Consider the following 12,061-nt stretch of genomic DNA (forward strand, 5'->3'; position numbering starts at 1 on the left):
AGTGTTTCTGGCCTCCAGCAAACTTCTGGCAAAAATAAAAATGTCAATATAACTGGTGATTCATGGAGCTGATGGACAGAGAATCGAGCTTTGTCTAGTGGAAGTTAACTTTTGACTAATCATAGGGTGGCACAGAAGGTTTATGCTTCAAAGCACATGCACCATGCAGATCCCAATGAATGCGCGTGTAACAAATAGTTCAGTGGGATACTTTTTTTGTGGGGGAGATCCTTTTATTACTTGCAGTCTATAAGTTAAAATACTAATATAGAATATTGAGCTACTACGTCTACCTGTCACCAAGAGCTGCATGTAGAAATGCATGTGAGAGGGTGCATTAAGGAGATGTGGGTGGGGGACAGTATAGTAAGTGGGTGGAGTCAGAGGTGGAAGTGGGTGGAGCTGAGGAAGTGGGTGTGGCCTCCCCCCCAAAAATTTGAGCACCTGCACTTCATATTTTACAAATTAAGCACTGCTTGATAATATGCCTGTAAAATGGGAATATAATGGGGCTAGTAAGGTAATAGTGATATACAGTTATTACAAATAGACAGGACTGTGCCCTTTTCGCACTTTGGCCTATACGGGACAGAATGTTATGGGGATGATTAATAAAGGCATGAAAGAGAACGCCTGGAGTGGCTACTTTCTGTATTCAAACAGGCTTAGCCATTCGGCCAGAATGCTATAACTTACCTCCTGAATTTCAAGGGGGTAAGCCAGGCCTACTCCTGGAATCCAGCAGTAAGTCAGGAGTACTACATGAGTAAGTCACACCTACTCATAGCAACATATTTGTGCATTAGGCCAATAGCTCATACAACAGATTATGGTCCAATGCTCCCTTCTGGGCCAGGGTGACACGGCTTTATTTTCTGTCCCTTCCGCGTAAGAAGTCAAGTGAATATTTAAAAGTTGCCACCCCGCCAAAGGTTGTGTTAGTGCTACAAAGTCTAGTAAAACGTTTAAAATTGGTAAAAAGAAAAAAAACAAGTTCATTGGAAGCGTACAAATTGAGGACAATTTTCATGACAACTTAAAGCACTCTGAATGCAAGGTTAAATGCAGCAAGACCTACATAGCATTTATCCACGCTTCAGTGCATTAAGAAATCATGGTGTAGATGCAAAATCTCTGAGGTAAAGGGGCTGGGAAAGAAGACAGGATGTCATATTTCTTGATTTATGAAGACCTCTGAAAGGACATAGGAAATTACAGACGGATGAATTCTCAAAACCACCTTGTCTCTGAAAAAACACATATGATCCTGATCCGTGGACACTCGAAGCTCCGTGATTTCACAGAGTGATATGGTGGCTTTAAGAAAGGTTAATTTCCAAGTCAATACTTTAAAACTCAACTTTATGGAAAGTCGCAAGTTAAAGCAGAGATGGCAGCTTTGCGAGAACACTCTGCAGATACCACAGATCTTAAAGTCCACAGATAACGTCACATCCCATTATTAACACAGAGACGAAAACCTCAATGACAGAAACTACCCTATATGCTCCGATATTGGGATCATCGCATCACCCTTTACGTCATCCTTCAACACTTCCATATTTGAAATACCCTAGTTAGTTAGTTCTTCAGAAGCAAACTTATAAATTCAACACTAAGCAGGATATAACACCCTCCCATACATTTCTGGAACAAATCGCTTTAGGGCCCCTTAAAAAGTTGAAGACTGCTCCTGGACAGAGAATAGGGACTTAAGAACCATATCTGCGGTGTTCAGGCAGAGGGTGCTAGCATAAGAATGCAACAAAAGAAAGAAGAAGCCCCATGCCAGGGACGAAACGCGTTGTCTGGGTCTTTTTGTCACGGAATACAGTTTGGAGAATTGGCAAAATATGTGAATGAAGAAGCTATAAAGTTTCTGAGCTTCAACAATTTATTTCTTTGCAAACTGCTTTATAGAATGACTACTGACCACCTGTGTTGGATTGTTGAATGAATCTATGTTCTATTTTTGATAACTTACTTTGAAAACACATATTACTCTCCCTGTATATGGTTTTATAATTCGATATGGTTAGAGGTTTGATGGCAGTCGGGCCTCAGGGAGTGTACTTGTTAAGGAATGCAATAAGGTGCTGACCATTGTGGTGCATTAGTCCCACAACAGCCTCAGACACTAAGGGATGTATTTGTATAATTCCATTTGCTTCTGTGTAGGGGGATATATTGACATTCACCTGCAACTTTTCATAAAAAATCTTCACTAATACATCCAAGATACGAATAACAGACTACAAGAATTGGACAATATTTAATGGGAAGATGACTCTATCCTGGCAACCATAAATGTCATTAACCTTACACTTCCCCCAGACGTACTGATAATATCAATGCGGTACAAAAGGCACTAGCAATCAAGGTGGTCCATTTCTTGGAATCTAATCAAATGATCTTAGAAAAGCTTCACTTCTGCCTTACTAACAATGTCTTCACTTTAAATTCGGATTAGTATCTTCAGACTCAAACGCCAGCGATGGGGGCCAAATCTGCGCTCCCGTACACCTGTCTTTTTATGGGAGAAGTAGAGAAATTGTGTCTGTGTGACAAGAACTTTGGCAAATATACATTCCATATAATCTTTTGGGGTTGTTCCATTGTTTTTTTTTTTTTTTTTTTTTTGAAACCGTTTATTACAGGTCTTAAAAATATACAAGTATGGGCCCACAACCTTCCGGCCGGCCGCTAGCAATAGTAGGAACATACGACATATATTCATGGAACACGTGGTCCAGGCCCCATTATGCGGTTTCATTTTAAATTAAGAACAACAAAAATTAAAACCACACCCACAAGGCAACCCACAATCAAAAATAGCAGCACGTGCTCCCCAAGAGGGGGGATCCCAACTATACACAGAAGTGTGAAGAGGGGGAAGAGAGCAAAGCGAGGACTGGGGGAACCCAATGCCCGGCAGCGGGGGAATGAGTCGGCTAAGGGGATGGGGCTGGCGAGGGATCAGGCAGCAGCGGTGGCGCGCAGATACCCCCTCGGTAGGCGTTCCAGGGGCCCCATACTTTCACCCATGTCCCAGGCTTACCCCTCGCCACATACACCACTTTTTCGCGAAACATGCACCAGTCTATGTGTTCTTTCCAGGCCGAGACCGTCGGGGGCCTCTGGGATCCCCACAGTTGAGCAATATCACGCTTGGCTACCATATATCCCAGAGTCACCCACCACGTCTGCGGCGCTGAGTAATCAGTCGGTTCCCACACATTCAACAGGCATCTTCTCGCTTCAGGCAACAGCGCCACATGCGTAACCAGACGCAGCACCTCATGTACACCACGCCAGAACCCCTCTACCTCCGGGCACTCCCACAAAATATGCAAAAAGGTCCCCAAAGCACCACACCCACGCTTACATAACCCATCTCCGGCATAGCCCATACGCAGAAGCTTTGGCCCCGTCATGTAGACCCGGTGGAGGATCTTGAGCTGGACGAAGCGAAGGCGAGCCGGTATGGCCACCTCCTTCGGGGAGGCCACCGCGGAGGTCCAGTCCTCGTCGTCCAACTCCAGCCCGTCGGCAACCCAAGCCGCATGAAGGGCAGTCAACAGGCCCGGGCGGTCGTTTATCAGCTTTTTGTATATGAGTGAGATCGTGCTGTCCGGGACGTGCCCATCCAGCACTCTATCTTCCAGGGGGAAATATTCCGGGATGGAGGCAACGTCCGTGAAGACGGAACCCAGCGCATGACGGACCTGCAAATACCGGAAGTATTCACTGCCCTGCAACTGAAATTCCGTCTGCAGCATATCGAACGTTTTAAATCCTCCCCTCGTCCAAAGATCCCCCACTTTACTGATACCTATTATGTCCCACTTCTCAAAGCCCTTAGAGGTCCACAGGGAACCTAACCGCTCAGGCGCGTATAGTGGTGATGCCCGGGTCAAACGGTCCTTCCACCCCATAGCTGCATTGGCCGCGTGCCAGACTTGCACCATGACACGCGTGGGGCCAGTCAGACGAGCGTCGGGCGCGCTAGAATAGAGCGCTCGATTGTAGTCGCCACCTGGCAGGAGCATCTTGTCCATTTCAAAAGCCGGGTTTAAGGCGGGCCCGTAGAGGCCATGGTTAATGGCAGCGAGCTGGGAGGCCCAATAGTACCGTTTAATATCCGGGAGGGCGATCCCCCCGTCAAACCATGGGAGCGTCAGCTTAGCCAGAGCAATGCGCGGCCTCCCGTCCCAGAACAGGCGGCGTTGCAGACTCTCTACCTCACGGAAGTAGCGCGCCGGGACCAAGTCCATAGTGTTCTGCAAAGCGTACAGAAAACGCGGCAGAGACATCATCTTGAACAATGCCGCCCGGCCGAGCGGCGAAAGCGGCAGGCGCCACCAGCGCGCGACATCTACCCGCAGACGCTGGAGGGGGGGAAGCAGATTCCGTTCATACCGGGGCCTCCGGGTCCAGAGTAATGAAGACACCCAGGTACCGAAATCCCTGCGGGGCGATCTGGATCGGACAGCCCCGCGGGAGAATAGGAGCCTCCCCAGAGAGAACATACACACACGATTTAGCCCAATTGATGACGAGACCGGAGTTACGACCAAACGAGTGTAAAACATCAACTAGGACTATAAGTGATTTGCGAGGGGAGGCTAGGTACAGAAGGATGTCATCAGCGTATAGGGATACGCGATCCTCATACTCGGGGGTCCAACGGAGACCACGGATGGAAGGCTCCCACCGCAGCCACTCCGCCAGGGGTTCCAAGGCAAGCGCAAAAAGAAGCGGCGACAGGGGACAGCCCTGCCGCGTGCCCCGGCCCAGCTCGAACGGGGCCGATACTCTTCCGTTCACGACCACCTGTGCCAATGGGCCCGCATACAGCAATTTGACCCAACTGATGAATCCTGGGCCAAACCCGAACTTAGCGAGCATCGCCCAGATGTATGGCCACTCAAGCGTATCGAACGCCATGGTGGCGTCTAAGGACGCCAAAATGGCCGGTTCCCTTATGAATGGGACGCGCGCAAGCACCCCATGCAAACGTCGCAGATTAAGGGCTGTATTGCGATGGGGAATGAAGCCAGACTGGTCCTGATGAACCAGATCTCCCACCACACCGACCAGCCGATTGGCGAGTACCTTAGCGAGAATTTTGGGCTCCGCATTCAGTAGTGAGATCGGCCGATAAGAAGTAACCCGATCCCGAGGCCTCCCTTCCTTGTGGATCACCACGATTGTAGCCAGACGCTGGTCAAGCGGGAGGGAGCCCACTGAGTGGGCCGCAAGGAACATTGCGCGGAGGTGAGGCGCCAATGTATCCGGTCGCAGCTTATACAGCTCGATAGGGATACCATTCGGGCCCATGGCCTTGCCAGAAGCGACCGAGCGTATGGCGAGGGCGATTTCGTCGGAGGTGGGAGCGGCGTCCAGCGACACCCTGTCCTCCCCGGACAGGGAAGGCAGTGCGATATCTCTGAGCAGGGCACGGGAGTCCTCTTCCGAGCAAGAAGAGACCGGGGAATACACCTCGCGGAAATACTCCGCGAAGCAGGAGACAATTTCTTCTGGTTCAGTTACACACACACCATTCGTTTTCTCAATCAGCGGGACCACACGATTCGCTCTTTCCTTTTTATCCAACCACGCTATCAGTTTACCAGCCTTATCACCCACATCATACAGCCGCCCCTGTTGCTCTCTACTAAGGCCCCTGGCCGCCTCCGTAACTAGGGCCCTATAAGCCGCCTGCTTGAGCTGGAGGACATGTAGTGCAGCGTCCGTCACCCCATCTTCTAGATTACCCTCCAGCTCCGCTATTTCAGCCTCCACCCGGGTCACCTCCTCCCGCTCGCGCCTCCGGGCGTGGGAAATAAGGGATAGGGCCTCCCCTCTAAGTACTGTTTTGAAGGGCTCCCACAGGGAGATAGCTGAAGACACTGACCCCACGTTCTCCTCAAAATAGCGCTGGAGGGATTTAATCAAGTCAGCGCGGATGGTGGGGTCGCGCAGGTACCAGGAATTGATTGGGACCACCCTGCTCTCAGCCCTCGGAAAGACATCAACATGCAACAATAGCGGGGAGTGGTCCGAGATACCCCGTGCCAAATGGCGCACCTCCCCCACCCTCCCGACATGGGCCGCCGGGACAAGGACATAATCAAGCCGTGAGAGACTACCATGGGCCCCCGAGTGGAAAGTGTATTGCAACTGTGTGGGATGTTTTAAGCGCCAGCAGTCCACCAATCCCAGTGTATCCAAGAGGCCGGATAGCCACGCCTGCGCCCGGGGGAGGTCCCTAGGGGGGTGACGATCCACAGTTCCAGAAACCACCGCGTTGAAATCCCCCCCCACCACCAGAAGCCCCCCCGGAAGGCCAAGGAGGAGGCGCCCCAGATCTGCGAAGGTGGTCGATTGCAACCCCGGTGGGACGTACACTGAATCAAAGACAACCACTTTGCCCTCCATTCTCCCCACCAAGACAGTGTAACGTCCCCTGTCATCATGGAGCACCTCATCAATTTCTAACGGGAGCGAGTTCTTTACCATGATACCCACAACCCTCGAGCCTGACGTGAAGCCCGAGTGGGCCACAAGGCGGTAGCCACGCCGATTCATGGCGCAGAAGGAATTGCCAATAAGGTGTGTCTCCTGCAGGAAGACCACATCAGGCGAGAGTCGCTTCAGATACTGTAGGACCACACCTCGTTTGATCCTGTCCCCCAGTCCATTAACGTTCCAAGACAACAAAGTCAATTCCCTACCCCCCATCATACACAAAGACCATCATTCGTCCCCCCGAGAGCACAGTAGAGCCTACACAAAAAAAGGGTTGCCTTGTGAAAATAACTAACAACGCCCCATCCCTGCCCACCCACCCCAACAAAACTCCCCCCTCCCTGCACCCCTGCATGAGCCCAGACAGCCCCCCCAATGTGCAGTGTGCCTGTCGCCCCATAGATAGTTAAATTAACTAGACCCCCAGAGGAGGAGGGAGAACCCCCAAGAGACCTCACACAACCTCCATAGGAGGGGAAATTAAGCAATCCGACGTATAGTCAAAAGTGGCATCCTTTTTGTCCCGAGCGAGGCCTAATATTAGTCCCTCAGTCTTGATCCGGCGAGCCCTCTCCCCCGGCCGCTCCCCCCCCGCCACCCCGATCCCGATCTCCAGACAGAGTATCCAGCCAGTCCCCGGCCGCCTCGGGACGATCAAAAAAGTGTGTGCGACCTTCCACCTCCACTCGCAGCTTAGCTGGGACGAGCATGGCGTACTTGATGGTTAGGTCCCGAAGACGGCGCTTGACACCAAGGAAGCCCAGTCTCTGCTTCTGGACCGCAGGTGTGAAATCAGGATAAAAATTAATATCCATATTATCAAGTCTAATCGGTCCCTGTAGTCTGGAGGATTGCAGGATAGCGTCTCTGTCCCGAAAATTAAAAATCCGGGCGATGAGAGGTCTCGTAGCGGCTCCGACCTTAGGCCTTCCCCCGGGAACCCTGTGGGCTCTCTCCACAGCAAAGAATTTACTCAGCCCCCGTGGCTGGAGATGGTTGACGATCAGGTCTTCCACGAAAAGGTCCGCCGCCGCTACCTCACGTCCCTCAGGCACCCCGATGATACGGATGTTGTTACGCCGGGCCCGACTCTCGGAGTCCTCCAGGCGACGATCCATCAGCGCACTCGCCCGAGCAAGCCGGCGCACCTCCGTTTGCAGGGCCGCCACATCTGTCGTAAGGCCCGATGCAGTGTGGGCCAAAGAATCAACTCGGTCGTTGGTCTTGGAGAGATCGGCCCTTATCAGGCCAACATCTACGAGGACCGAGTCGATCTTCTGCGCCAGTGTATCAAAACGCTGGCCCACAGAGGCCTTCATCTCGGCGATGGCGCCCATGACATCCCGCAGAGTCAGATCCGGGGGCAGATCGGGGGCATCAGTAGGGCCCTCAGGGGACTTGCGGGGCACCTCAGGAGATCCCTTCTGGAGGGTATAGCGATCCATGCTGTTGGACTGTTGGGCTGCGCCACGCCACGTCGATTTTACCTTTGCCCGATCGCCATCTTGTTTCGTGGCCATGGTCCCAGTCTCCCGATCGCACCAGCCACGTCGTGAAGGGCAGGCAAGCCGGTCCACGGGCTCCGGGGGGGTGCCACCCCAGATCTGCGGGGCGGATCACAGCCGGCGGGCAGGCGGGGTCCCCCAGAGAGGCCACACCAACACACAAAGCCCCGTGACCCAACCTCGCATAGACAGCAAGGAGGGTACGAAAGCGAAAGTGAAAGTGCGGGTTCCGCAAGCCACCAAGCCCTGCCCGCCGCTGTTATTCACTTCGTCACTGGATCGCCCCACAACGCAAATCCGGGGTTCGGCTAGGAGAAGGCCGCAAACCTCAATCGGTGGTAAAGTCGGTGTCCGAGGTCCGATTTGGAAGCGGAAAACGGGCGCCACCTCAGCTCGGGCTCACCAACACAGTCCCCTCATCTGGGACAGGATATGTTCAGGATAGTGATAGGAGGTCGCGGAGGTCCTCGGGAGCCTCGCACCTACGCGGCCATCTTGGTTGCGCGCTAGGCTCCTCTGGGTTGTTCCATTGTTGATATTCTTTGTATATGGCAAGGAACCAAAATACTACAGACACAATACCTACAGGAAATTAATACTAACATTTGGACTATTTAGACTACATCGAGCATATCTACTATGGAGATTGACTATCTAGACTTCACTATATACTTCAAAGAAGGAAGACTACATCCTAAATTATACAGAAAACCTACTGCTGCTAATCCCATCCTAAGTACTCTGGCAGATGTCATTTAAAAAATATCTGTGGTTCGCAGGTTTGCATGGGTGGTGCCACAGCACTGCTCCAAATACAGCAACTACCCCTATTGCTTATCTATCAACATATCGTTTGAGGGTTTTTTGTGTCATAGTCTCTTGGCCCACCCACATAAGTGGGATACCGTTCTTATCAGAGGACAAGTGGGACCAGGGTGGTATGACTTCTGCTGCTCCCCACAGATTTCAGAACTTTCCATCACAGAAATGTGAGTTAAACATGTTGTTTGATCAAGGTTTGAGGCTTACATGGGATTCTGGGTCAGAAAACCTGATGGGAGCAATGCAATTCACACTACCCTGGATTCTCCCAGGTGTCTAGTTTTCACCTATGTTCATGTTTGTTAGGTTTCCCTAGGTTCTGGCTGAGCCATGGCCCAAAATCCACAGAAACCCACTTTGCAAAAAAGAGGTTAGTTCTGAGTGGAACAATGTGATGCACCCATGCTGTGTTTTGAGCAGTTTCCTGTTGTGGGCACTAGGCCTAACCACACAAGTGAGGTACCATTTTTATTGGGAGACTCAATGGAATGGTGGAATGAAAGAAGATTGTGTTTCCCTTCAGATTCCAGAACTTTCCATCACAGAAATTTGAGACAAATGTGTTTTTTAGTCAAGGTTTGAGTAATGTAATGGATTCTGAGTAAAAAACCTGGTGAGAGCCATGCCAGTCACCCCACCTTAGATTCCCCTAGGTGTCTAGTTTACAAAAATATGCAAGTTTTTTCTATTTCCTCAAGTATCCAATGAGCTAGTGCCCAAAAACCACAGCTACCCACTTTTGAAAAAAGGGTCAGTTTTGAGAGGAAAAATATGATGCATCCATTGGTTACAATCTTTATACACCTGCGTTCTTACAGAACTTACAGAGAGTTTTACAGTTCATTTATTCTGCACATTTAACAATACACTTAAAATCTAGGGTGACCAACCGTCCGTAAATTTCACGGACCGTCGTTATTTGGACCTTACGTCCGTTGTTCGTGAGGATCCATTTTACAGACGCCTTTTGTCCGTAATTTTGAGCATTGCAGGGAACAGCACTGTTCCCTGCATGAAGCCTTCACTCCTTGATGGGGCCGCCTCGCACACTTTCTGGGAGCACAAGAGCAACCCCCCCCCCCCGCCCATTGTCATTCTGTATGCGGCTGACTGCCACATACAGCATGACAATGGGCCAGTGTGGGGTGTTACTGCATGTGGTGGTCTCCTCGTGCCACGGTCCAAGGCAGTGCATTCTGTCAGATGGAAGGAATGTGCAAACACGCCACTGCTGCTACACGAGAATCCAGTTCATTCAAAGACAAGTTGAAAAGAAGGGGCTAGAGTTCTTTCAGTGTCATCATTTTAGAAAAGTGCATTTTCAATATTATATTCAACGAAGCCATGGTTGCTGCATTTTTATTGTATGCAACTAACAACCATTGACAAAGCCAATAGTTCTGGCTTGTTGTAGGTGTAACGTTACTTGTGTTATATATCTGAATGCAATGACAGAAAAGGCAAAATACCAGTCCGGCGACACACTATGGTAAGCACAGATTTTTAGCCTAGGTGTTTTAAACCAAGCCCTTAATTACATCAAACACCCCCTTTGGAGAGACCCTCCCCCTTTTTTTCATTCCTCTTAAAGCCCTGGAAACAATACCATGTCACAGTCACCTCATGGCATGGCACTGTGCATTATGCATGACTCATGACTTCCACTTTTTCAGACTGCCTATGTGCAGGGGCACAGTGAACCCTACCCCATCCCACTCCTTGCTTTAGGAACTACAGCAAGGGTGACATTTGTTATGGGCCTCTTCTGTATGCAACTCTGTAGACAAAGGCTCAGCTCATAAGTAATATGAAAAGGTGGGCGAGTGAGTAAGTGAAGGGTTGGGTGGATGGCTGGATGGATTAGTGAAAGGGTGAATGGATGAATGAAAGAATGTGAATGGATGAATAATGAGCGAAAGGATGGATGGATGAGTGCGTGGATGGATGAGAGAAAAGGTAAATAGATGGATGGAAGGGTGGAAGGGTAGATGGATGGGTAAAAGTATGGATGGATGAGTGAAAGGTTGGATGATGGGCGAGTGAATGGTGGATGGATGAGAGAAAGGATGGATGAGTGATAGGGTCAATGGATGGATTCATGAGTGGATGAGTAGAAGGATGGGTGGATGGATGGAAGGAAGGATGGCTAAGTGAAAGGGTCAATGGAGCGAGAAAGGCAGGCTGGATGGATGGATGGATGGATGGATGGATGGATGGATGACTGAAAAGGTGAATGGGTGGCGGGATGAATGAGTAGGTGGATGGATGAGTAAGTGAAAGGATGGCTGGATGGGTGAAAGGGTAAATGGTTGCATGGATGAGTGGATGGATGAGTGTACGGATGGATAGGGTGAAAGGGTGGATGGATGGATGAGTGAAAGTGTGGATGGAGGGATGGATGAGTGAAATAATGGAAGGAGGGATGGATGAGTGAAATAATGGATGGAAGAATACATGATGGATAGGTTTGCAAATGGATGAATATGTTTGGATATAGTTGGGATTATATACTATTGCGCGACCTCCTCTGATGTGTCTGTAAAACGTACCTTTTGTCCTGAAGTTTTGTCCCGAATTTTGACCTCCTGTCCTGAATTTTTGCCCTGAATTTTGACCCTTTGTCCTGAATTTTTACACTCACCGTCCTGAATTTGCACCCATGCCAGCTGGTAATAAAATTTGGCTCGAATAGCAATTGCCTTTGTAAACATTTGTAAACCCAAATCTGAGTTTCAGCTCAAGGCGGCCATTGTAATTAACGTACCTCTGTGGAGAGAGCCAAGAGTCGTCGCTATTGACAGATATATTCCTCACGGGGCACATCTTGGCAGTGTACGTCATATCCGTTTCCGAGGTGTCCTCCTGCCCCCACGGCGGTCGGTCGTGTCGCTTTGCGCTGTCACTCTGGTAATCCAGGGATGCGTTATCCGACTGGGAACTCATGGTACACGAGTCTTCTGTGGTACCCTCTGACGCAAGGCAGCTGTTCACCGAGTTGCTTTCCTCCACCTCTGACGTATCCATCATCAGGTCGTCTTCGTCATCGTCATCGTCAATGTAGATGCTGCTCCCTGGCGCGACCTGCCACCCGGCTAAGCCAAGAAGAAAGAGAACAGTTGAAGCTTGCACAATCACCGACCATTTTAACGCGGCTTACAAAAAGACATGAGAGGAGCATAACAATCCTATTACAAACAGATGTA

The 12,061-nt window shown here is 50.1% G+C and overlaps 1 protein-coding gene across 7 annotated transcripts in view; it reads right to left on the reverse strand.

Annotated features, from left to right (window-relative positions):
- COBL (cordon-bleu WH2 repeat protein) overlaps positions 1-12,061 on the reverse strand; it is a 961,684-nt gene that overhangs the window by 150,403 nt on the left and 799,220 nt on the right. For all 7 annotated transcript variants that reach the window (XM_085607311.1, XM_085607310.1, XM_085607313.1 and 4 more), the window contains one exon: positions 11,623-11,950. In XM_085607311.1, the coding sequence (XP_085463437.1) occupies positions 11,623-11,950 (328 nt within the window). The remainder of the gene's footprint in view (positions 1-11,622; positions 11,951-12,061) is intronic.

This window comes from Triturus cristatus, chromosome 5_2, assembly GCF_964204655.1.
Source record: "Triturus cristatus chromosome 5_2, aTriCri1.1, whole genome shotgun sequence".
Lineage (NCBI taxonomy): Eukaryota > Metazoa > Chordata > Amphibia > Caudata > Salamandridae > Triturus > Triturus cristatus.